At 38.7% G+C, this 27,238-nt stretch overlaps 1 protein-coding gene across 3 annotated transcripts in view; it reads left to right on the plus strand.

Moving 5' to 3' along the window:
• CNTNAP5 (contactin associated protein family member 5) overlaps positions 1-27,238 on the plus strand; it is an 809,884-nt gene that overhangs the window by 346,089 nt on the left and 436,557 nt on the right. For all 3 annotated transcript variants that reach the window (XM_032843937.1, XM_032843939.1, XM_032843938.1), the window contains exon 5: positions 19,008-19,211. In XM_032843937.1, the coding sequence (XP_032699828.1) occupies positions 19,008-19,211 (204 nt within the window). The remainder of the gene's footprint in view (positions 1-19,007; positions 19,212-27,238) is intronic.

A 27,238-nucleotide genomic window follows, 5' to 3' on the forward strand; every position in this document is an offset into this window, starting at 1 on the left:
CAAATGTGGTCTCCCATGGCATTACACAAAGACTAAAATACAAAGTCTTCTCCTATTACAATTGCTACTGCTAAATAATTCTAGGGAGAACCAAGAAAATAATTTTCAACATCCTTCTAGATAGTTATTCTGAACATGTTATACCCTCTTCTTGCTGTGCATCAGTTTCACTATGACTATGACACATTTCCATGTACGGATGTTTGGCAACCAAACCTGCTACATTACATTCTCATAAGAATTCTTGAATACCTCCTCCATTACCACTTTTCCTTCTGTGTCACCACTGTTGTCAAGTGGGGTACCTGGTTTTTGAATTTTGCATGGGTGTTTTCTCCCTCTGACCAATTATCAGTTTGATTCTTTTTAACCAAACATGTTTGTGCAGGTGAACCAAGTAAGTAAAAGACATGGGTCCTGCTACATCACTGAGCTGCTGTTATAAAGAGACATGCTTGAAATAAAGATGTCAGTACAGAATTGTGTAAAATAATTCATCTCATGTTGAGATTACAAAATAAGAAGAGGTGGGGGAATGAGGAGAACTATTCAGAGTGGTGATTAGTGGGGATGCTTTCTGGGAGAGAGAGCCAGTATCTTCCCTGTTTGTGACAACTTGTCCATCATTAAATTATAATTTCCATTAGAAATGTCATCGTCTATCATCAACATCCCCTCCCCCACTGTCATTTAATATGTTCAGTATGGTGCAACACACTCCAAACCTCAACAGTCTTTCAGATAGGAATGACTGACTATTCCTATGTGCTATACAAAAAGAGAATGAAATTTATAAATGTGAAGCGACTTTTAGATAAGTAATTTGCATCCTAAACCAAATATTTCTTCTGAGCTCTAAAAATATATATTCATTTGCCTGATTGATATCTCAATTTGGTTATGTCATAAATAGCTCAAATTTAATATACCCCAAAGGGAACTCTTAAAGTGAACTTGTACCCTCTAACCACACTCAGTTTCTTCTTCTTACAGACTTCCTTATCTCAGTAGATAACACCAGTTGTCGGAACCAGCCATGGGGAGCTTTTTTTAAATCTCTGCTCTCCCTTATTTACCATAGCAGATCTATCAGCAAGCTCTATCAACATTTCTTCCAAAATTCATCACAAATATGTCCATTTCTTTTCATCCAGCCTGGTTCAGTTATATCTCCTATCACCTGGATTTTTAACTCAGGAACCCACGTTACTTTTTTTTTTTTTTTTCTTTCTTTCTTTTAGTCCATTATCTCTGCATTAGTCAGTAGGATTGTCATAAAAAGCAGAGTTGAGCCACTTCCTGTAAAAAACCTTTCGCTGGCTTCTGCCTATAGTTAATAAAACCAAAGTCATATATATGCATGAAGAAGAGGTCCTGGAGCATCTGGCCTTCACTTATTTCCCTGGCTTCACCACCCCATGATGTCCCCTCCCTAACTGGGCTCAAGCTTTATTGGCTTCTGTTCTGCCTTCTCTCATGCCATGTTCCCTCCTATCTGAAGGCCCTTGAATGGGTTGATCACTCATTGTCTGGAGGGCTCCCCACCCCTTCTACCTTATTTTTTTTTATTACTAGGTTCAATTAGCCAACATATAGTACATCATTAGTTTTTGATGTAGTGTTCAATGATTCATTAGTTGGATATAACAATCAATGCTCAATCACTCCAGTTATCCTCCTTAATACCCATCTCCTGGTTACCTCATCCCCCCACACCCTTCCTATCTGTAACCCTCAGGGTTTTTTTTTATTTATTTTTTTAATTTTTTGAATTTAATTTATTTTTTTTTATTTTCAGCATAACAATATTCATTGTTTTTGCACCACACCCAGTGCTCCATGCAATCCGTGCCCTCTCCAATACCCATCACCTGGTTCCCCCAAACTCCCATCCCCCCGCCCCTTCAAACTCCTCAGATTGTTTTTCAGAGTCCATAGTCTCTCATGGTTCACCTCCTCTTCCAATTTCCCCCAACTCCCTTCTCTCTAACTCCCCTTGTCCTCCATGCTATTTGTTATGCTCCACAAATAAGTGAAACCATATGATAATTGACTCTCTCTGCTTGACTTATTTCACTCAGCATAATCTCTTCCAGTTCCGTCCATGTTGCTACAAAAGTTGGGTGTTCATCCTTTCTGAGGGAGGCATAATACTCCATAGTGTATATGGACCACATCTTCCTTATCCAATCATCCGTTGAAGGGCATCTTGGTTCTTTCCACAGTTTGGCGACCATGGCCATTGCTGCTATGAACATTGGGGTACAGATGGCCCTTCTTTTCACTACATCTGTATCTTTGGGGTAAATACCCAGTAGTGCAATTGCAGGGTCATAGGGAAGCTCTATTTTTAATTTCTTGAGGAATTTCCACACTGTTCTTCAAAGAGGCTGCACCAACTTGCATTCCCACCAACAGTGTAAGAGGGTTCCCCTTTCTCCACATCCCCTCCAACACATATTGTTTCCTGTCTTGCTAATTCTGGCCATTCTAACTGGTGTAAGGTGATATCTCAATGTGGTTTTAATTTGAATCTCCCTGATGGCTAGTGATGATGAACATTTTTTCATGTGTCTGATAGCCATTTGTATGTCTTCATTGGAGAAGTGTCTGTTCATATCTTCTGCCCATTTTTTGATATGATTATCTGTTTTGTGTGTGTTGAGTTTGAGGAGTTCTTTATAGATCCTGGATATCAACCTTTTGTCTGAACTGTCATTTGCAAATATCTTCTCCCATTCCGTGGGTTTCCTCTTTGTTTTCTTGACTGTTTCCTTTGGTGTGCAGAAGCTTTTGATTTTGATGAAGTCCCAAAAGTTTATTTTTGCTTTTGTTTCCTTTGCCTTTGGAGACATAGCTTGAAAGAAGTTGCTGTGGCTGATATCGAAGAGGTTACTGCCTATGTTCTCCTCTAGGATTCTGATGGATTCCTGTCTCACGTTGAGGTCTTTTATCCATTTTGAGTTTATCTTCGTGTATGGTGTAAGAGAATGGTCGAGTTTCATTCTTCTACATATACCTGTCCAATTTTCCCAGCACCATTTATTGCAGAGACTTTTTTTTTTTTCCACTGTATATTTTTTCCTGTTTTGTTGAAGATTATTTGACCATAGAGTTGAGGGTCCATATCTGGGCTCTCTACTCTATTCCACTGGTCTATGTGTCTGTTTTTATGTCAGTACCATGTTGTCTTGGTGATCACAGCTTTGTAGTAAAGCTTGAAATCAGGTAACATGATGCCCCAGTTTTATTTTTGTTTTTCAGCATTTCCTTAGCGATTCAGGGTCTCTTCTGGTTCCATACAAATTTTAGGATTATTTGCTCCAGCTCTTTGAAAAATACCGGTGGAATTTTGATCGGAATGGCATTAAAAGTATAGATTGCTCTAGGCAGTATAGACATTTTAACAATGTTTATTCTTCCGATCCAAGAGCACAGAATGGTCTTCCATCTTTTTGTGTCTTCTTCAATTTCTTTCATGAGTGTTCTGTAGTTCCTCAAGTACAGATTCTTTACCTCTTTGGTTAGGTTTATTCCCAGGTATCTTATGGTTCTTGGTGCTATAGTAAATGGAATCGATTCTCTAATTTGCCTTTCTGTATTTTTATTGTTAGTGTATAAGAAAGCCACTGATTTCTGTACATTGACTTTGTATCCTGCCATGTTACTGAATTGCTGTATGAGTTCTAGTAGTTTGGGGGTGGAGTCTTTTGGGTTTTCCATATAAAGAATCATGTCATCTGCGAAGAGAGAGAGTTTGACTTCTTCATTGCCAATTTGGATACCTTTTATTTCTCTTTGTTGTCTGATTGCTGTTGCTAGGACTTCTAATACTATGTTGAACAAGAGTAGTGAGAGTGGGCATCCTTGTCATATTCCTCATCTCAATGGGAAGGCTGCAAGCATTTTCCCATTGAGGATGGTATTTGCTGTGGGTCTTTCATAGATAGATTTTATGAAGTATATTCCTATACTTTGAAGTGTTTTAATCAGGAACAGATGCTGGATTTTGTCAAATGCTTTTTCTGCATCAATTGAGAGGACCATGTGGTTCTTCTCTCTTCTCATATTAATTTGTTCTATCATATTGATTGATTTGCGAATGTTGAACCATCCTTGTAGCCCAGGAATGAATACCACCTGGTCATGGTGGATAATCTTTTTAATGTGCTGTTGGATCCTATTTGCTAGGATCTTGTTGGGAATCTTAGCATCCATATTCAGCAGTGATATTGGTCTGAAATTCTCCTTTTTGGTAGGGTCTTTGCCTGGTTTGGGGATCAGGGTAATGCTGGCTTCATAGAAAGAGTCTGGAAGTTTTCCTTCTGCTTCAATTTTTTGAAAGAGCTTCAGGAGAATAGGTGTTATTTCTTCTTTGAAAGTGTGGTAGAATTCCCCAGGGAATCCATCAGGTCCTGGGCTCTTGTTTTTGAGAGGTTTTTGATCACTGCTTCAATCTCATTACTAGATATCAGTCTATTCAGGTTGTCAATTTCTTCCTGGTTCAATTTTGGGAGTTTATAGTTTTCCAGGAATGCATCCATTTCATCTAGGTTGATTAGCTTATTGGCATATAACTGTTGATAATAACTTCTGATGATTGTTTCTACTTCCTTGGTGTTAGTTGTGATCTCTCCCTTTTCATTCATAATTTTATGAATTTGGGCTTTCTCTCTTTTCTTTTGGATTAGTGTGGCCAATGGTTTATCGATCTTATTGATTCTTTCAAAAAACCAGCTTCCAGTTTCATGGATACGTTCTAATGTATCTCTGGTTTCTACCTCATTGATCTCCGCTCTAATCTTGATTATTTCCCTTCTTATGTGTGGAGTTGGTTTGATTTGTTGTTGATTCTCCAGTTCTTTAAGGTGTAGAGACAGCTGGTGTATTCTGGATTTTTCCATTTTTTTTTTTTTTTTTTTTTGAGGGAGGCTTGGATGGCTATGCATTTCCCCCTTAGGACTGCCTTTGCTGTATCCCATAGGTTTTGGACAGAAGTGTCTTCATTCTCATTGGTTTCCATGAATTGTTTCAGTTCTTCTTTCATCTCCTGGTTGATCCAAGCATTCTTAAGCAAGGTGGTCTTTAGCTTCCAGGTGTTTGAGTTCCTTCTGAACTTTTTCTTGTGATTGAGCTCCAGTTTCAAAGCATTGTGATCTGAGAATGTGCAGGGAATAATCTCAGTCTTTTGGTATCAGTTGAGTCCTGATTTATGACCCAGTATGTGGTCTGTTCTTGAGAAGGTTCCATGTGCACTTGAGAAGAATGAGTATTCTGTTGTTTTAGGGTGGAATGTTCTGTATATATCTATGAGGTCCATCTGGTCCAATGTATCATTCAATGTTCTTGTTTCTTTATTGATTTTCTGCTTTGATGATCTGTTTATTTCTGAGAGAGGTGTGTTAAGATCTCCTACTATTAATGTATTACTATCAATATGACTCTTTATCTTGATTAACAGTTTTCTTATGTATTGGCTGCTCCCATATTGGGGGCATAGATATTTACAATTGTTAGATCATCTTGGTAGATAGTCCCTTTAAGAATTATGTAGTGTCCTTCTGTATCTCTGACTACAGTCTTTAGTTTAAAATCTAATTTATCTGATATGAGAATCGCTATCCCGTCCTTCTTTTGAGGCCCATTGACATGAAAGATGCTTCTCCATCCCTTCACTTTCAGTCTGGGTGAATCTTTAGGTTCAAAATGGGTCTCTTGTAGACAACATATGGGTGGGTCCTGTCATTTTATCCAGTCTGCAACCCTGTGCCGTTTTATGGGCACATTTAGGCCATTCACATTGAGAGTGATTATTGATAAATACGTTTTTTATTGACATCGTGTTACCTTTGAAATCTTTCTTTCTGTAGATTGTCTCTATATTTCTGTTCAATGCTATTCTTAGGATTTTTCCTCTTTTATAGAACCCCCCTTAATATTTCCTGCAGTGTTGGCTTGGTAGTTGCATAGTCTTTTAAGCCTTGCCGGTCTTGGAAACTCTTTATCTCTCCATCCATTTTGAATGTCAGTCTTGCTGGATAAAGTATTCTTGGCTGCATGTTCTTCTCATTTAGTGCCCTGAACATATCTTGCCAGCCCTTTCTGGCTTGCCAGGTCCCTGTGGACAGGTCTGACGTTATTCTGATGGGCTTCCCTCTGTAAGTAAGGAGCCTCTTTGTCCTAGTGGCTTTCAAGAGATTATATCTACAATTATGATTCCTCAGTTTGACTATCAGGTGCCTTGATGTATTTTTGGAATCTATAATCTTGGGTGGAGACTGTTTGGCCTCTAGTACATGAACGCTGTTTCCATTCGCGAGATTGGGAAAATTTTCATGAAGAACTTGTTCCACTATATCTTCTAGACTTCTTTCTTTCTCTTCCCCTTCAGGGATTCCAATAATTCTGACGTTGGAACGTTTCATGGCATCATTATTTCCCTCATTCTGTTTTTGTGGCTTCTAAGCTGTTTGTTCCAGGCTTCTTCCTGATCCTTTCTCTCTATCTGTTTGTCCTCCAGATCACTAATTCTATTTTCTGTCTCAGTTACCCTAGCTTTGAGAGAATTTCAATTAGATTGAAACTCATTGAGAGCATTGTGAACCTTATCCCTGGTAGCTTTTAGCTCTGCCCTAACATTGTGAACATCAACTCTGGTCACTTTCAGTTCAGCCCTAATCAATTCCGTTTGGTCATCCATGGCTTTCTCCAACCTAGCTATTGCCTGGATAATTGTTAGTCTGAATTCTCTTTCCGACATATTGTCTATGTTGATAGCCATTAGCTCTGTTGCAGAAGGTCCATCCTCTGTATTTTTCTTCTGTTGGGCATTCCTCCTCCTAGTCATTTTGGTGAGAGATGACTGAACAGATGTAGCTGGATGTATCGACCATGGTGCAGTCAAGGTGCACCCTGGAACACTTCTGAGCAATCAGGATTCCCCACCCTGCCCACTAGCGTCTTGTAGAGATCCAGTTGTGTATAATTCTGATCTCAGGCTGATTTCATGGGTGATTGAAGTTCTTTGGTAGGTAATCAGCTCACTTTATGGTACAGGTTGAAAAGGTGCTTCCTCCTACTTCCCCTCCATCTTGTCTCCCTCAACCCTCAGTTTTTTCCCCCAGAGTCTTGAGTCTCTCATGGTTTGTCTCCCTCTCTGATTTATTCCCATTCTGGTTTCCCTCCCTTTCTCTATGGGGCTCCATGCAAGTCTTTATGTTCCACATATAAGTGAAACCATAGGATAATTGTTTTTCCCTGCTTGACTTATTTCACTTGCATAATATCCTCCAGTTCCATCCAGGTCAATGCAAAAGGTGGGTATTCATCCTTTTTGATAGCTGAGTAATATTCCATTGTATATATGGACCACATCATCTTTATTCATTCATCATGTCCATAATAGCTAAACTGTGAAAGGAGCCAAGATGTCCTTCAACAGATGAAAGGATAAAGAAGATGTGGTACATATCTCTAATAAGAATATTAAATATATATTATATACTAACTAAGGCATAATCTCTGGGTAGAGGTCCCAACATAAATGATTTTTTTTTTTTTTTTGCTGTTCCTGGGTGATTGTTATATGGAGCCAGAATTTAAAACCTTATTCTCAAATTTCTCTTCTAACTATGAGAGTCACTTCATTCTTCATCTATGTTGTCATTTTCATGCCTGTGATTGTGAATTTTAAGGATTTAAAATGAAATATAGGCACTATTAAAGATAGTATACAATAGTATTAGATGCGTGGGTACATTTACCACCAGAGATGCAAACCTGGGTTTATCACCTATTGATTGTATAATCCTGGACAATCTTGGGTCTTCTGTGGATACAGCTTCCTTTTTAGTGAAAAGAGAGGTAAAAATAATGCTCATTTCATATCACAAATTGCCTGAAAGAGTACTTGGCATATGATAAGCATTTAAAAAGTATTAGCTATCGTCATCATTATCTTCATTTGTATTTACACTGGTCACCACACTTTCCCACCTTTTTCCTTTCTCCTCTTATTCAGGACCATATTCCACCTGTACCTCAGGGGGAAGAGGCAAACTTTCTTATATACCCTCACCAGGCCATCTGGTGACTTTAGGCTATGTGGACTTCTGTCCAGGGGCTTCTACTTGAATTCCTTTCCATATGGGAAGCTAATTAATTTTAAAAAGCATTATAAATTCCGATAAGGCATAACAATCTGTCAGACTTCCCAATCTCATTAAAAATTACAACTGTCATTTTATACTTCAAGTTGCCTCCTTACACACCAAAAAAAGCCTTTGCCCCTATTTGGTTAATTATGGACAAGTGGTGTCATCCAAAATCCATCAGTCTCAGAGTTGAAGTCATATCCTAATTCCCCAAATAAAACTTTGTTACCCCAGCTTCAGCTGCTCACTTTGTTGCGGTTCTCATCCTTTGGGGCCATTTGTTATACATGGTAGAGTCCATAAAGTTGTAAATTTCATCTTTGGCATGTGAAGGCCCATATCACAGGGCACCTCAAAAGGCCAGGTTTATAGCAGTGCAAATCCTGGAGGGGACAAAATGACAGCAGTCAGGCCTGAGGGCTTGGAGACCTCAGTCTTTGGGGTCTTTGAATCCCACTTTGGAAATCATAGCATCAAACAGATGAAAATACCTCCATGATAGCTTGTTGCAATTCCTTCATTATAGCAGAGGAAGTTTAGTCCCAGAAAGGTCTTATAATTTGAGTTAGTCAGCTTCTTCTTTTCTCTTTCTCTTCTCTTAGTTCATAGAGGAATAACCAAAAAAACAAACAAACAAACAAACAAAAAAACAAAAACAAAACAAAAATAACCCAAAACAAACAAACAAAAACAACAACAACAACAACAACAACAAACCCTCTTCTAGGAAGAGACCAGTATACATATATATTTGCAGTAAGAACATATTAACTCAAAAAAACAATGATATTCTACCTTAAGTCAAGTTTTCTGATAAATCTGGAATAACTTTTCTTATTGATTGAGGATCTCAAAGGTCTTTCAGCAAAAGGTGAGCAATACTCAGTAGCCCCTCTCTGCTAGGCTTTGGAGTATAGAAACAAACAAGACAATCCCAGTCCTATAGGAATTCAGGATTTTTAGTTGCTGTAAAAGGCAACAAAGAAATGTTTCTAAATGTGGGGGTTGAGGAAACCAAGTGTCATATAAGGCTAACAAAGGATGGGAAATCCACAGCTAACAATTTCTCTTGATGAATTGATGTTCTGCTGCTCGCTGTGTGCTTTGAGTGTGTGGCTCTGATTCCTGGGACCCGTATGCTAATGGTTGTGATTTTAAAGGAAACTTAAGAGGCAAAATGAACTAATAGATCAACCTCTTTATGCAGCAGTGGGTTTCCTCAAAAATGTCAAGGACTTGCCCCCTACAGTTTTTTTTTTTAAATTATTATTAAAAAAAATATATTCTCTATCCAAATGGTCACTGGAGGGGTTTGTTCCCCACACCTACCTCCTTGCCCTCACTTTCACAGATTGTACATAGGTAGAATCAATAGCAAGGGTATTCAGTAGGTCTCTAAACTAAAACCATGGTAATGGTTTTAACTAAACTAACTAACTAACTAACTAAAACTAAAACCTAAAATAAATCTTATTTTAGAAAAAAAAAATACCAGCTAGTTTTAAGGTGGGAAGTAGCAGCTCTTTTCTCCAATTTTGACACTCCCATATAACTGTGTCTCATTGCACCAAGACCCTTTCACAGGGAACATTTGTACATTGTGGCTGAAGATTATTGTGGGTCTATTAGGTGAGGGGACAGCTCATAATTGTGTTATGCTATTTGTGCAACAAGTGCTGGATGCTCAGGGTTAGCTTTTGCCTTGATCATTCTTTCTGGAAACTTATGAGTAAGATTTGTGAAACAGTACTCCCTTAACAAAACCTTCTGTTAACCTGTTGAGCCTCTGTGGCTGTGACCTTCCACTGCTCATGGCCCTCCTTTTGCCTTTTATGTGGGGTGACCCTATGTCCCAGCTAGTTCTACCCAGTCCTGGTCCATGCTGTTGGCCCAATTGAGTGATCCAATGCTCCCTTAAAGTCTCACAAGTCCCTACTTGGGCAATAAGGTCTAGGGGCCATAATTATGATTTCTTTGATCACCTTCTTATTCACCAAAGCAATTCATTTTTTGAGCTTTCATGTTACTGTGTTTGAATCCCTGGATGGAACAACCCATGTCTCAATTACCTGGATCTCATAGCTCAGCACAGTGACCAAAAAGAGTACAAAATATGCCTAATATCTGCCAGTGAATTTGAGAACAAGCAAATCAAAGGATCTCTACTATTTTAATTTTTTAAGTATTTCATTTATTTATTTGAGAAAGAGAGAGAGTATGAAAGCAGGGTGAGGGGCAGAGGGAGAAACAGACTCCTGGCTGAGCAAGAAGCTGGATGAGGGGCTCCATTCCAGGACTCCAGGATTATGACTTGAGCTGAAGGCAGACACTTAACACCGACTGAGCCACCCAGGTGCCCCAGGATCTCTACTATTTATTTATAATAATAATTATTATAAATTATTATTACTATTATCATTGTCATTATTTTGTGGTGATTGGGTCTCTACTATTTAAAAAGTTCTTTAAAATGATTACACTATTTGGGCCTAATCTTTGGAGTTAGCAAACAGTCCAGTTGAACTACAAATGCTAAGTGTGCTCAGAGATGTCGACATGTCTAAGATATCCAAAAAAACCTAGGCATTTTAAGAAGGCACATCTGACTGTCAGAGCTAAAAATTCTATCTGCTAAAGTTAGGACTGGAATTCAAAGTTTTGCCTTTTTTTTTTTTTTTTTTTGTACTATGACTGTTTTTCATGTTGGCTTTTTGAGATCTATTCTATGTATTCCCTGCTCTCATACACAGAAATGTCAGAAGTTCCATAAGGAAAGTGATTCTTGGGGTTTGTCAGTGCTAACTTTGGAAACTGACATTGCTTTCATAGTTCATCTGAGGTTATCAGGAGCTTCTGATAAGGCCTAGAAAAGTCAGGACTGGTGGAGATCTGTGTAAATTTGAGCTGACGGAAACCTTTGTGGTTTGTGGATTGCTAGCCAAAGCCCTGGAGTCCTCCGTACAAGTGTATGGTCTGAATAATAATCCTTTTTCTTATATACTGCATCATGAGCTAAGCTTCATACCGTAATTGTATTGAAAATCATGTTTACTTCGAACAGCCAAAGAGTCTGAGTGGGACTAATTGTCTCAGGGTGAATTGATGGTTTCTCCTGTCAACTTTGAGCTGGGACTTTCGTGTCTGTGAGAAAACAGAGTCTGTGTTGCCGGCCCACGCCAGAATCCTTCTCGGCTCACTTGGGGATTCGAGCTTGGAATATTTTATTCAGCGGAGCCCTTGTTTTAGCTGGTTTGTTGACAAGCTACCAACATCCATCAAATATGCCAGAGTCTGACTCCAGAACTCTGTCTTTCTCAGAAAACGAACTGTGACAGCTGGGTCAGCAATTATGGGCCCGGTGGGAAGTCAGCCAGCACTGGCATTTCTCAGCACCACTGGGATGGAGGGGAGTTTGCTTTGGTTTTGGCTTAACCTAAAAGGAGAGCTTTATGAGTTGTAGAAACTGTCCTCATCCTGAAGACTTTTTGGATCCTCAAACGGGCTCTCCTTCATATTCTAGAGAAATCTGCCAGTGTATTACCACCTTAACAAACCACAAAATGAGTTGAATTGAATTCACAATGAGATCCTAAAAATCAATTTTGAGAAAGAGGAAGAAATTGTCCTCTCTGGGGAGCAAATATCTAACAGCTGTGTTCTAGCCAGCATTGTTGATAAAATAAGAAAAGCTGTAAGAAGAAATTAGGTAACCCCACTGGGGAGGGGTGGGATCGGTAGCTGGGACCAGAATGCGGACTGACCAAACAATACAGATGAACATTCTGAAAACCAGAGTAGGTTCTAAAAACCAGAACTGGCCATACACTTTCCCTACTTAAAATACTTTGACAGTTATTTCTCCATTGACCTCAGGGCCACGTTGAAACCCGTTATTACTTTTAACAGGATGCTCCATCACAGAAGCCCAGACTCTGTCCCCAGCCTATGGATTCCCTACTGCCTGACATTTTATGCTTTAGCATAGAGCTTCTCAGACTTCGGCTGACATTAGAATCACCTAGAGGCCTCAATACAACTCAGATTTCTGGGTCTCATGTCCAGAGTTTCTGATTCTGTACACCTGTGGTGAGGTCGGGAAACCTGAAACTCCTAATGAGCTTCTGGGGTTACCAAAGCTGCTGGTGCAGACAGTACACTTCTAGAGCCAGTCTGCCAACAAATCTGAAAGCTTGCAGATCCTAGATATGACCCCATGTCCTCTCCATGCCTCAGATGGGCAGCTCCTCCCCTCTGGTGGCAATACCTTGTGCCCACACCTCACCTGCCTGGTTCTCCCTCAGGACTCAGGAGAAGTATTGTCTACTCTTAGAGAGGGCTAGACACCCCTCCTCTGAGAACTCCCAGTGCACAGTGCTCACCCTCTTCCCAGGGATGTGTGATTGCATGTTTGCTGTCTCTAGCTTAGCTCTTGAAAGCAGGAACTTCTATAGAGTTTATCACTGTCTACCTCGGCTAAACACAGGTGCTGCCATGTTGAGGGGGTTCAACAAAGTTTTGAATACAAGCATGTCTTACTGAAATGAGACCACAGAAATAGACTAAGATAAGGAGTTTGACCTTAGTGGAGATAGTGAGGGTGGGGAGGGTAATGCATGTCTACCCGAAAAAAGCCTCTCAGATATTTGTGTGGTTTCCCTGGCCCTCTTAGGAAGAACACTGCTCTAGTTAAGTTGAGTCTCTGAGTGAAAGAGGAAGTTCAGAAGAGCAGGGACCACAGGAAATTCCTATCAACTTTTAAGGAAAAGATAATTTCCTACTTAACATTATCTTCCTTTTAAATTGGCATCTCCTGGGCACCTGGGTGACTCAGTCGGTTAAGTCCCTGCCTTCGGCTCAGGTCATGATCTCAGGGTCCTGGGCCCCAGTGTCCTGTTTTGGGCTCCCTGCTCATCAGGGAGTCTGCTTCTCCCTATCCCTGTGCCCCTCCCCCTGCTTGTGCTCTCTCTAGTGCATGCTCACTCTCTCTCTCAAATAAATAAATAAAATCTTTAAAAAATTGACATATCTTTTCTTTTTTTTTTTAAGATTTTATTTTTTTGACAGACAGAGATCACAAGTAGGCAGAGTTGCAGGCAGAGAGAGAGGAGGAAGCAGGCTCCCCACTGAGCAGAGAGCCTGATATGGGGCTCGATCCCAGGACCCTGGGACCATGACCAGAGCCAAAGGCAGAGGCTTTAACCCATTGAGCCACCCAGGCGCCCCGACATCTCTTTTCTTATACACATATTCCCACATACACAGCTTCTCCCCACTGCATGCTTAATGCTGAGTGTACAAAGTCTTGTACATTCTCATTATGTATGAGATGTAAATTTCATGTAGTTCTCACACCAACCCCCACTTTTAAGAGGAAACATTGATGGTTTCTGTGTCACACAACTCATTCCCATGTGTATGCTTTTGGGCAAGGTACATAAACTGTGCTTTGGCTTTCCCATGTTACAAATGGGAAAAAATATGGACTTTTCAGGGCTGTTAAGAGCATTAAATCAGGCAATGCGTGCTAATTTGTTCCTTTTTTTCCCATAGAGAATGGATTACTTCATCCAGAATAAGAAATCTCAATGGGTGGCATAGAAAGGCAGTGATAAAGAACAGGGAAGATATATTTAGTTTTGTCAGTTATTTTCTTGGTGCCCTTAAAACTATATTCTGAGGTGATTACACACTTTTCCACCTGCCAGAAGGGGGCCTATCTCTACACACCCTCCAATGCACTCCATTTTACTTTTCTTTCCTTTTCTTGGTATTTTTAAGCAGAATCTTCTTTCAAGTAGCTCATAAGACATGAAGGAAGGTGTTCATGTCCATAATCAGACCCCATGCCACAAAGTCCTGAAAGTGCTGAATGAGAGAGTAAAGACAAAGTGGTTACAATAAGATCTAAAAAGAAAAAAGCAGCATATAATATAACTGTTTTTCTTAACAACCGCAGTTTTAAAATATGAGCCTTCATTATTTTGATTTGAAATCTGCTTGTCCAAATGAAGTTGGGAATGCTGGGTATTTCATATAGCTCCATGCCGGGAGTATTAAGTATTCGGCTGGGGAAGGTTTAATTCTTCTATAAACTTCTTTTTTTTCTTTTTTCTTTTTTTTTTTTTTTTTGTTATCTTTTTAACTACCTGTTTCTCCTTCTGGGATATGGTTGATGCATTTTGGGTGTGACCCCATATTGCACAGGTTCAGGGTGTTTGCCTGAGTTTACTGACAGTGGTGAAGTTTTTCTCCATTAGCTGTTGGTAGTCTTCGGAGGAAAGCTTCCACTCTCCACAAGGCCAATTCTGTGCTTTCTAAAGGAGGCCTCTCACCTCTGCACCGGTGAGCATGTGTATGTGGGTTATGTGGGCTTTATATCCCAGGTGGCTGAGCGTGTGCCTCCAGGCAAACGAACACACTGAGTGTAATTCTGCAGCCAGGCTCTTAAAAAGTGGGGGCAGGTGATGTGACAGGAAGTCAGGGGACAATCAGCAGTATTACCTTTGGGCACAAGTTCCTTACTGGGTCACTAAGTCATTTCGCAGGTGTTTCTGGATAGCATAGTGTTCTGGGCCCAGTGCTGGGCTCTGAATTAATGAAGTGATTAATACACATCTGGCCCCAGCCCTCATGGGATGCCCTGTCATGCTGGAGAGCTGGACTAGAAGCACATCGGGAAACAACTAAGAATCAAATTGCAGTTGGGAAGTGAATTACGAAGGAAGTAGCAGGGTGTTCAGGGGGAGACTAGCTGCTGGGAGGAACCTGTTAAGAAAGACCAACCACCTGCCTGACAACTGAATATCAGAGCCTGAAGTGAGAGAGGGGCAGCCCTCGTGGAAGGGCTCAGCACAAGCAGGACAGGTTTAGTGGGATGGGACAGGCTGGAATCTGGGCTCTGCCACTTGCTAACTTCATGCTACTCTTCACCACTTTGAACCATAGATTCTTCATTTGCAAAATTGGAATAATAGTAGTATGTTCTTCATAGGTTGATTGAAATTAAGTAAGTTCACATGTGGGGGGAAAAAAGTTTGCACCATTATAGGGCTCCTGATATGTGCTCTGTGTATGTTACCCAAACTAACACCCACATTGCACATGCACACACGTTGAAAGTACATAGTAATAAAGGGGAGTGATGCTGGGGAGGGAAGAAAAGATGAGGTGGGAAAGCAGGAAAGGCAGATCTTGAGAGGTCTCAGAGAGAGATTTTAATTCTTAGTGTAAAGGGAGTTCACTGAAGGGCTTTAATGAGGGCGATGTGTGATGTTACTTATGTTTTATGAGGATGAAAGAATGGGTCAGAGGGAAGTAGCAAATGTTGAATCACGGAGGACAGTTATGAGGCGCTATTTTAAGAATGTGTCAAGTGATGATATAGGCTTGAATGCATACCCGCTCGGTGTAATATGACAGACACCAAATCAAACCATGTTCTTCGTATCATCTTTATACTGTAATGCACAAATCTTTACCACTGTAGTAATGCTTTTGGATTAATAATGGATGGAGGGAGGTGGATGAGTGAGTCTACATTTCCAGGTATACTTATGTAATTCTCACCATGACTTTGTAGGGTGAGCTTCTTTTAGCTCCATTGCACAGATAGGAAGAATGAAGCCCTGAGCAGTCAAGAAAGTTGCTGCAAGTCCTCCAGCTAGTAAATAGCAAGGCCATAATGGAAACCCAGGGCTGTTAGGCTTCAAAAATATTTTTGTTTGCTTGTTTGTTTCTCTTTGTCAATTGCTTCTGTTAGCTTTAGATTTCATGGCAATATGGAGATGTACTTTCTTGGAGGTAACCTATGTCATCAACACTTGACTAAGTAAGTCACTAGATTAGCTAGACATTTGAGGGAATGAAATGTAGGTCATTAATGCCATGATGAATAAGGAGAGAGGGGTGTAGGGCCCTGGAGTGGAGAGAGGAAGAGCCTGGGCACTGTAGGCTGAGACATAAGGCATGAAGTGTGTCTTCAAAGCAATAACACATTCTATGCTTATTCATGAAAGCATTCATCCCACACTCATAGACAATATAGTGTTTCAGCCTTCTGTTTCCATAGCACTGGATGTGCCCTTTATTTTTAGCTCATAAGTCATATTATCTTGGCTGTCCACAAATAGTCTATGTCATGTCCACTCACTCAACACCAAAGCTCCTAAGGACCCAGTTCCTATCCCAGAATCTGGTGCAGTAACAGAAGAAAGTACATCTTCATATTGCCATGAAATCTAAAGCTAACAGAAGCAATCAACAAAGAGAAACAACAACAATAAAAAGATATTGTTGAAGACTAACAGCCCCGGATTTCCATTATGGTCTTGCTATTTACTAGCTGGAGGACTTGCAGCAACTTTCTTGACTTCTTTGGACTTAAGTGTTCCTATCTGTGCAATGGAGCTAAGAGAAACTTCTCTCTGTATCTGGACTATTTCTTTTTAGGGTCTAGAGAGTCATCAACAACCCTTTGGTTAGAATCACTTTGTTCCATAGGAATACATTGTGAAGTTGCATTTTAAAACTAATTACAGTAAAAGTATAATTTCATTTTTCATTTCAGAATTTTGGCTTTACAAAGAATGTTTCAATTTGGGCAGCTTGAACTTGGCCAAAATAATATACTTAATTTGTCACTGTGTATGTTCAAGCTGAGTATTTTAATTGCTTGGTGAATACTAAAAAATTGAGTTTTTCAGAGCACTTGATTTCAAATAAGACTAATTCCACCCTCTCCATACACCCATTCACCACTACCCCACCCACATAAGATGGTATATAATGAATTTATTTCAAGTTATATTAAGTAGCCTTATATTTTTTTCTATTGTAAAAGTAATGAGTTCTTTGTAAAAGTTTTTATAATTAAAAAAAATAGGAGAAATAATGTGAAAATAACAGAACACCTCCCAAATAGAGTACCTACTAATTGATTGTTAAAAGCTTACTTTTTCAGAGCAGTTTTAGAATCACAGAAAAATTAGGTATGCAGGGCGTCTGGGTGGTTCAGTGGGTTAAGCCGCTGCCTTCGGCTCAGGTCATGATCTCAGGGTCCTGGGATCGAGTCCTACATTGGGCTCTCTGCTCAGCAGGGAGACTGCTTCTCCCCTCTGCCTCTCTGCCTACTTGTGATCTCTGTCTGTCAAATAAATAAATAAAATCTTAAAAAAAAAAATTAGGTATGCAGATTTCCTGCATACCCACTGCTTCTATATGTAGAGCCTCCCTTATTATCAGCATCCCCCACCAGAGTGGAAAATTTACTACAATTGATTAACCTACACTGATTCACCTAAAGCTCATAATTTGCATAATGGTTCACTGTTGGTGTTGTATGTTCTATGCGATTGGACAAATGTATAATGATATGGTATTTCCATCATGATACTATCGTACAGAGTCTTTTCAATGCCCTAGAAGTCCTCTGGACTCCATCATTTCATCATTCCCTTCCCCAACTCAGCCAACCACTGATCTTTTTACCATCCCCATCATTTTACATTTTCCAGAACATTGTGTCATTGGAATCAAACAGTAGCTTTTCCAGATGGGTTTCTTTCACTTGGTAATATACATTGAAGTTTTGTTCATGTATTTTCATGGCTTGCTAGCCCATTTCTTTTTAGTGCTGAGTAATATTCCACTGTCTTGATGTACCAGTTTATTTATACATCCACCTACTAAAGGACATCTTGGTTGCTTCTAAGATTTGACAATTATGAATAAAGCTGTTATAAACATCCATGTGCAGATTTTTGTGTGAACATAAGTTTTCAACTCCTTTGTGTAAATACCAAGCAGTGAGGTTGCTGGATAGTTTAAGAGTATGTTTCGTTTTGTAAGATACCACCAAATTGCCTTCCAAAGCGGCCGCTCCATTTTGCATCTCTACCGTGAATGAATGAGAGTTCTTGTTACTACACCTCGCCAGCATTTTTTGTTCTCAGTGTTCCAAATTTAGGCCATTTTAATAGGTATACAGTAGCATCTTCTTACTGTCTTAATTTATATTTTTTAATATCATGATGTGGAGCATCTTTTCATATACTTATTTGCCATCTCTATATATTCTCCAGTGAGGTGAGAACCTCTGTTAATATTTTGGCATACAATTTTCAGGTATGTTTATACATAGCCACTAAATAAGTTGATTTAGGTCATGATTACTTGACTTTATTTATTTATTTTTTTTGTTTAACAATAATAATTAAATATTTTTACATATAAAAAATAAAATGATATATATCACTAACACAGGATAGGTAGGGATGGTAAGGTTAAAATATACTTGCCCTCCCCATACAAACACCAAGTCTTTCTCTACTGCACATTCTTTTCCACTAAACTCAAAGGAGACCTCAGGATCTTTCTCAACACAGGTTCTATGAAGACAGTACTATTCAGTTAGATGTGGAATAATAGACTATATTTTTCATCTCTAACCTTGAACCTGAGATGAGGGAATCAAATGGCTCCAACTATCAGAAGAAAATTAATAATGAAGATAAATCATGAGATATTATTACTACCAGGCATCTGACACTATAGAGCCTGACATAGGTATTTGTGGTATTCTTATGCTGTACCATCAAGCAAAATATGATATATCACTAAAGCAGGGTTATACTTCCAGGCTAATGATCAGTTCACCTTGACTCAATGTGTGATGCCTGCTTGTAAATGAATAATCCCCTTGAGTCTAATTAGGTTGGGTCTAGTCCATATGCTTTCTGTTGAGATGGGACCTTCCAAATGTCAAAAACATTCCTATAAATTGGATGAGAAGCACGAAGAGCAATTATGAGGATATGCACTGATCTCTCTCTCCCTCTCCCTTTTCCCTGTTCCCAGAATCAGATGTTGCTGACTTTGATGGCCGAAGCTCCCTTCTATATAGGTTCAATCAGAAACTGATGAGCACTCTCAAAGATGTGATCTCTCTGAAGTTCAAGAGCATGCAAGGAGATGGGGTTCTTTTCCATGGAGAAGGTCAACGTGGAGACCATATCACCCTGGAGCTCCAGAAGGGGAGGCTCGCCCTGCATCTCAACTTGGGTAGGGTCAGGCTTTGTTCCTTTCCATGTCAAACTATCAGGAACTCTATTTTGTGGTGGGTTACAATTTCTTATTGCCCTTGTATGTTAGGTGGGAGTTGCTGAAATATAATCTAAGTGACATTTTCCCCTTTTACATATTGGAGAAGAAAAAATAAACATTTTGTGAAATAGTTAAGCCATGGATAGCATTCTTTGAAACAAGATAATATTGGTGGGTAGGAATCACTACAAGCTCATTGCTATATATATGTATTTATTTATCTACCTACATATTTATCTGTGTATCTTTTTTAATACAATTTAACTTGAGCAAGTTTAACACACATGCACACATATTTTAATGAAGCTTGCTCACATTCTATTCTGATGAGTACATTTATGAAAATTCAGTCCCCAGGGAAAAGTGGAGAAGACATATTTTAATTTATTTGGTTTATTATTATTATTATTTATATTTTGGTTAAGAAGAGAGAGGGTCATATGTATAGTGGGAAAGTCTATGTTTTTGCTCATTCCCATGTCTTGTTAAGGGAAACACTCTCTTTTACATCTCTTGTTGTGCTAGGGTGAGCCCTAGACTTGCCGAATGCCAGTTAAGTTAGTACAATGACCTGCCTCCTGTGTATTTAGGACACCATCCTTCCCCTATGGGTTGGCACCCAGCATGACCTGCCTCACCACAGGTAGTCTATCATTGTAATCAGCTTCTTATTCCAGGGAAAGAGAAAGAAGGGCTCAGCCTCCTTTATATGCTCAAAGGTACTTTTGAAGGTAGAGTGAACCAACTGCTGAGGGCAGGGGGCAGAATTCCTAAGGGTGCAAAGGCAAACCAAAAAGCTCTTCCATAGAAAATAAACAAACGAAATAGAGAGGTCACCCAAGGGGAAGAAAAAGGAAGTGTCATTCTTTATGAGAATGATTCCCTGCCTCTCACAGATTTTGTTAGTATAGTAAGGGTGAATATTATACTTGTGGAGGAGAATTGCCACTAACTATTTGGTATCATAGTAAAGAAGGACAGTTATAGCAGAATTGAGTTTGTAACTTTAGGTTGCATGGAAAACTGGGATAAAATATCAGATAAGTATATTTTTATAATTAGAAGGAGAGACATAAGAATGAAAGTTAGTGTTGACTCACCTCAAAAACCAAACAAAAGTCTTTATTTTGAGGCATTTCTGGGTACCTTCTTAGCCACCATGGTGAATATTGTCAGGGAAAACATATGGAATCCTTTAATTTATAAAATTGACATCTAATGCATTAGATTAAATATAAACCAAAGGCATCTTTAGAAGCAGAATTTTACCCAGAAGAGAGCAGTAAGGGGATTTACTAATACCATGATTAATTGTATTAACATACCTAAAGAAGCAACTTATCAATGAATTATCTGAGGGGTAAGCATACAAATACTCAGTAAAAATGCATCAGTTCATTACCTGACCTTCAGTTTTCAGAAAGGGGATATGGATGAATGGAGTGCAGTCCTATAACTGCATATGGCTCAGAGAGCATTGTGCATTGTGAGTGAAGTTATGGTTACTTGTCAATGGCAGAGCAGGTGTCTTCTGCTAGTAACACTGAATTTTCCAGTTACTGTGATTTATGTTCCTAATTAGATATGCCATTCCCCCTCCAAAGGTCTGCTCCAACATGCATCATCCGATGTTTTAAACCAGTTCCATTCACAGTATTGCATGATGGAAAGGAGGAGGTGTGGTCATGCAACACCTATTTTAATTGTAGACATGTGCTAACTATTTGTTATGGGGAAAGTTGTATAACTCAGAAGACTCCATTTACTTATGTATAATCTGGGGCTAAGGAATAACTATCTTGTGGAGCTTGGGCATGAAAACCAAAAATAATATAAATGAATATTCTCTATCAATAAGTAAACATAGTGAAGTATCAAAAAGAGAAGCTCTTAATATTCTTCATTTATTAAAAAGAAAAACCGTTTCTGAATGTCCTATATTCTGTGCTATTTCAGTCTTCCTGAAGGGAAATTGTATTTAAAATGAATAGGACCTGCTCCTTGCTGAGATACATGGAAAATAAAAGTCTTTTTTTTTCCTTCCCAGATTCCATGTTCCGTGTATTTCTAATCATGTGGTGATAAAGTAAAACCTCATTTAGTGAATGATTCAGTAGTAAGAATATGTTCTCTCAGTATTATGCATAGTTTGAGAATTTCTTCATCTCTTTCATCTGTTTGGAAAGTGAAATGTTGTGAGTTTGAGTGTTCCCTGTACTTACCTGTTTGAAGCAGCCACCTAGGTTTCTTATAAATTCGTATTAATCTTCACGTTTCTTCTCTAGAGAGACACTGGCATATATCAGTTCTTCAACCCTTCATACCTCAAAAAGAGCCACCAGATCTCTGAAAGCACTAAGTTAAGGGGAAAGGAAGATGATAATTGCTTTTTCTCATAATATAAAATCTGTAATGTAGGTTGCACAAAGTAAAGACAGGATTTGTTCACTTCTATAGCTCCAGAAGTTAGGAAAGCACCTTCCTAATGTAGGTACTCAAGGTACAAAGAGTACAATGGAAAAAGGTGTTTCCATCTCAAATACTAGGGCTTGACACAATACACATTATTACTGTTGGGTATGCTCACCCCAAGACTATGCTCCTGGCCTCCTCATGAGCCTCTCTCTCTATGATGCCGCCCTGATATTTACAGAATCCCCATGGTGTGTTAGTATCCTATCCAATCCTCAAAGCAGCCCAATTAGGTAAATGAACATTAGCCCCAAATTACCTATAAAGAATATTGGGCTCAAAAAGGATAAATCATTTCTTTGAGTTACACAGCTAGTTATTAGGCATGACCACTATTAAAATGTAGTTATATCTAATCATTTTTTACTATTTTCTTCAGATTATAAACAATATATATCAGTTTTAGAAAACCTGAAGAATTAAACAAAAATAATTATATTTAAGGAAAACAAAAAAATGTCACCTGAAATCCTACGGTCATCTCTCCTATTGACATTTTGGTATATTTTTTAAATGTTTTTCTTAGTTATTTATATGAAATTTTACATATTATACAAAATTCATGTTCTTTCCATGTTGCCATGCAACTTCCAAAATGGAAAGATTTCATAGTATTCATGATCATGATTATCTTTTTAAAAATTTTCATTTAAAATCAATTAATTAACATACAGTATATTATTAGTTTCAGAGGTAGAGTTTAGTGTTTTATCAGTTGTGTATAATACCCAGTGCTCATTACATCACGTGCCCTCCTTAATGCCCATCACCCAGTTACCCTATCCCCCAGCAAGCCTCTGTTTGTTTCCTAGAGTTAAGAGTCTCTTATGGTTTCTCTCCCTCTTTGATTTTGTCTTATTTATTTTTTTCCTCCCTTTCCCTATGTTTCACCTGTTTTGTTTCTTAAATTCCACATGAGTGAAATCATATGATAATTGTCTTTCTCTGGTTAGCTTATGTTTATCTTTTAATATTTTATTTTTTAAAGAAATGAATGAATAATAGAAGGAAAGAAAGGATGTGAAAAGGAAGGTAGGGAGGGGAGAGAGAGAGGGAGGGAGGGAAAGAGGAGGGAAAGAGGGAGAGAAAAAGAGAGAGAGAAAGAGAGAGAGAGGGAGGGAAGAAAGGGAGAGAGGGGGAGAGAGGCAGAGAGAGAAAGAGGGAGGAAGACAGAGAAAGAAGGAAGCAGGGAGGAAGGGGAGGAGGAGGGAAAGAGAGAGAAGGAAGGAGGGAGAATCTGAAAATCCAAATTAGTGGTCTAAAGGATGGCCCTAGGCCAATGAAGAGGTAGTTTTCCTTCCCAGATTCCATGGAGGCTCCAGTGGTGCAACTTTTAGTGATGATTCTCCAGTGTGTGTCCCTTATATAATCGGACTTTACAATTCAACAATTCAGGATATTGGAATAGAGGGGATCAGCACCATGGCCAGTTGCCGAGGCTGGCCTTTGGATCCCCATTGGTTGTGTTTCTTTTTAAGTGATGCTCTTTGGTGACTGATTCTTTGCCAATTATCCCTACTGGGGCTTACTTGGGCAGGTCAGTTCTATGGTAAAATTGACCTAGGTCATTCCCATTTAATTAACTTCTTAGGGGAGAGCAATGTTTTTTTTTGTTTTTGTTTTTGTTTTTTTTTCCTAGAAGTACTAATGGGAAAGAGATTTCTTCTCTCAGTCAGTTCCTCTTCTCACTTTGTACACATCTCATTCACACCACCTGTGGCAGTCTGCCCTCTGAAGAATTCCAGCAGCACTAACCCATACATGCCGGTGGGAGAATCAAAGAGCAGGTATTACATGACTGGGAAACTGTTGTAAGAACTAAGCAAGACATCAATAGTACATGTAGGTCATTCATCCTTACAAGAGTTCAGTGCCTTTGAACTAAGGCAGAATGTGCAGTTGCAATGAGTGCAGCTATAGTAAAGTGAGAATCCAGGAATATTGTATAAACACATACACAATAATGCCCTTGAGGAGGCAAGCGTAGGGTGCAGAGACCAAAGCAGTTGAGTGAATAATCAACTAGTGGTGATATCTTGAGATATTGGTAAAAGATCTGCACATTCTCCATAAAGTAAAATGGACATTTGTATTAGATCTTTTGAAATCTATACAATTGAATAAGTCAACCCACACATATTTATAAAATGTTCAACATGTTTCTGAGTTTATACTGAATACTATGGAAGATATTTTAAGTGTTGCTGTTTTTGAGAGCCTGCACTTGAGCACTATACTAGATAAGTTAAATATGTATTCTATTCAAAATAACATGACAGACCTAGAAACTATATCCAAACCCATTTTACAGATGAAAGAACTGATGGTCTGTGATGTGCAGTCTGTTGCCCAGGATCACATAGTCCCATTATTGTAGACTTGGGGTTTGAACACCCTCCAGTTCTACCCTAATATCTTGACATTAATAATTAAAATGTTCTAAACCTTTATAAAAATATCATGAAGTCCATGTTCATGGTTAAACTGTAACAATGGAGTGATCAGGGTAGGGGAGGAGCCCAGAAAGACTTTATGGATGAACTCTGACTAATCTGGACATTTTACCATAAAAAGTAAAGGAATACAGGCATTTCAAAGTGTCAGGGGGTCAAAGTGCACTCCATTTTTCATAAATTTTTCATTAATGTAATAGCAATTTGTTGAACAAGTACATTAAATTAGGAGCTGAGCTAGCCACGGGGGGTTGAAAGTTGTACTTAGCAGTCCCTAATTTCATGGAGTTCTCAACCTGGTAAAATATTATTTCATTCTCTTTTTTTAATGTAAAATCTATTTTATTTATTATGTTATGTTAGTCACCAAACAGTACATCATTAGTTTTTGATATAATGTTCCATGATTCATTGTTTGTGTATATCACCCAGTGCTCCATGAAATACATGTCCTCCTTTAATACCCATCATTGGGCTAACCCATGTCCTCCCTGCCCCCTCCACCCTCTGAAACCCTCAGAGCCCTTTTTCCTGGAGTCTTAGTCTCTCATGGTTCATCTCCCTCTCTGATTTCCTCCCTTCATCTTTCCCTTCCTTCTCCTAATGTTCTCCATACTATTCCTTATGTTCCATGTATATGTAAAACCATATGATAATTGTCTTCCTCTGCTTGACTTTTTTCACTCAGCATAATCCCCTACAGTTCCATCCATGGTGATGCAAAAGTTGGGTATTCATCCTTTCTGGTGGCTGAGTAATACTTCACTATATACATGGACCACTTCTTTATCTATTTACATTTTAACTTTTCAATGTTAATTCAAAGTATATGATTATATATTATCAAAACCATATGCCACAAATGTATTGAGAAACCATTTTTTTTAAGGTAGCAAAGTCACAGAAGATGGATAAAAATTAGAGGCTGGACTTGAGCAACCACCCCTAAACCTGGAGAGTACTTTATTGAATGATATTTAGAAACATTTAGTTTCTAAATATCTATACTTATTCTCTAAATAACTATAATGATAGTTAGAAACATTCTAACTAAAGACCTATGTTTCTTTGCTTTAGTGTTAAAGATTTACTCCAGTTGTTTTTTTTTTTTTTTTTTTTTAAGATTTTATTTATTTAATTGACAAAGAGAGATCACAAGTAGGCAGAGAGGCAGGCAGAGGGAGAGGGAGAAGCAGGCTCCCTGCCAAGCAGAGAACCCGATGTGGGGCTTGATCCCAGGACCCTGGGATCATGTCCTGAGCTGAAGGCAGAGACTTTAACCCACTGAGCCACCCAGGCGCCCCAAGATTTACTCCAGTTTGAGTGTCAAGCCCACTGGAATTGTGTTGCTTACAATTAGTTTCTTCTTCTCCTTCTTCTTCTCCTTCTTCTTCTCCTTCTCCTCCTTCTTCTCCTTCTTCTTCTTCTTCTTCTCCTCCTCCTCCTCCTCCTCCTCCTCCTCCTCCTCCTCCTCCTCCTTCTTCTTCTTCTTCTTCTTCTTCCTCTTCTTCCTCTTTTTCTTCTTCTTCTTCTTTTTTTTTTTTTTTTTTTCAGGAAGTCTCACTTGGGCACACAGGAGAATATTCATTAGCCCTGCATCTTTCCAAGCAAGGGTCTTTACAATACTGGATAACCTATGGCATTGAAATTTGCCTTCTCATTCTAAAGTCTATGCTTCCCCCTTAGCATTGCCCCATTTTTCTTCTGCACAGCTTGTTGCTTTCCATCCATCAAATTCTTTTCTGAGACTGTTCATTCCTGCTAAGCTAAGCTACATAGCTTACATGTTTGTATGGTGGGATGCAGATGTGCAGAGGATGAATCAGGAATATCATTTTTTTCCCAATAAGATTGTGTTGGTATTATTAGTGCTAGAGTCAGATAGAGCTTGGTTGTCATCCTAATTCTTTGTGTTCTTGAGTAAGTCATGTGGCTTCTTTGACACAGCATTTTTTTTCAGGGTTTTGTTCAGGAAGAATTGAAACAACATATATTAAGGGCTCACATGTGAAAAAGCTTAATAATATAAGTGAATACCAATATTGATAATCTAAAAAATTAGAGTGGAAAGGTCAGTTCTGAAGGTCAGGTGAAAGCAGGCATTGGGGACTTCCATATGAATGCTCACCTATTTCATTAACAGTAAATGAAGCCCTTTCCACAATTGACTTTTTGCTGAAATACAATGTTAAACAAGAGTCCCCATTCCCCGAAGAGTTCCCCTGAAGAGTTCACAATCTTTGAACTTCAGGTTATCTGAAGTTCAAAGATTGTGAAAGTTAAGGTGACATCCATGTTTGAACTGTTAAGATAAGACAAAACAAGAAGATCTAATCAAAGAAGACTTTTCAGTGTAAACACCGTCATATGTATGCCCTTAGACATGAAGATGTTAGTTCTAAGGGTGAAGAAATTGAGGTGTTTATCCACAGTATGTTGGCGGTGGAGCAAGATAAAAAACTTAAGTTAGAAATATTTTGGAAACATTTCAAGTTTCCTGTAAAAATTGTTATGTGTTTTAGGGCCTTGAGCAGTATTTACATTGTTTCTTTTTAACTTTAACCACATGAAAACAAGGTTTTACTTAATTAGTAAAAGGGTTTTATTTTTTGTTTTTGTTTTCCCTAACATGTTCCTGGCCAAAGTTAGCTTCTGCATATTATTGTCTTTGACCTCTACAATGGCACGTGGGAAATTTTATCTTGCCCTAAGAAATTAGAAACTAGTTAAAACTAATAGTTGAACAGCACTTGCCGTGGAGGTAAACTGGAGATATATATATATCAGTTTAAAGAGTTTGATAATTTCTTGAGAATTAAGTTTTTTTTTTATTTCTAATAATGAACATTTCTAGGTAAGATAGAACATTTCCTAGAACTAATATTCTTCTTTCTTCATAGTAATACTTTGTGTAATATGATTCAAAACCTCCTTCTTTATGAATTTCCCAAATTGTTTAAACAAACGAATTTTCACTCAGTTTGTCTTAATACAGGATTTCTAGTGTTACCATGGGATAATTGATGGAGGAGTGGGTGAAATTCATTCACATCTGCTAAT

Source organism: Lontra canadensis, unplaced genomic scaffold, assembly GCF_010015895.1.
Source record: "Lontra canadensis isolate GAN:19392208 unplaced genomic scaffold, GSC_riverotter_1.0 scaffold145, whole genome shotgun sequence".
NCBI lineage: Eukaryota > Metazoa > Chordata > Mammalia > Carnivora > Mustelidae > Lontra > Lontra canadensis.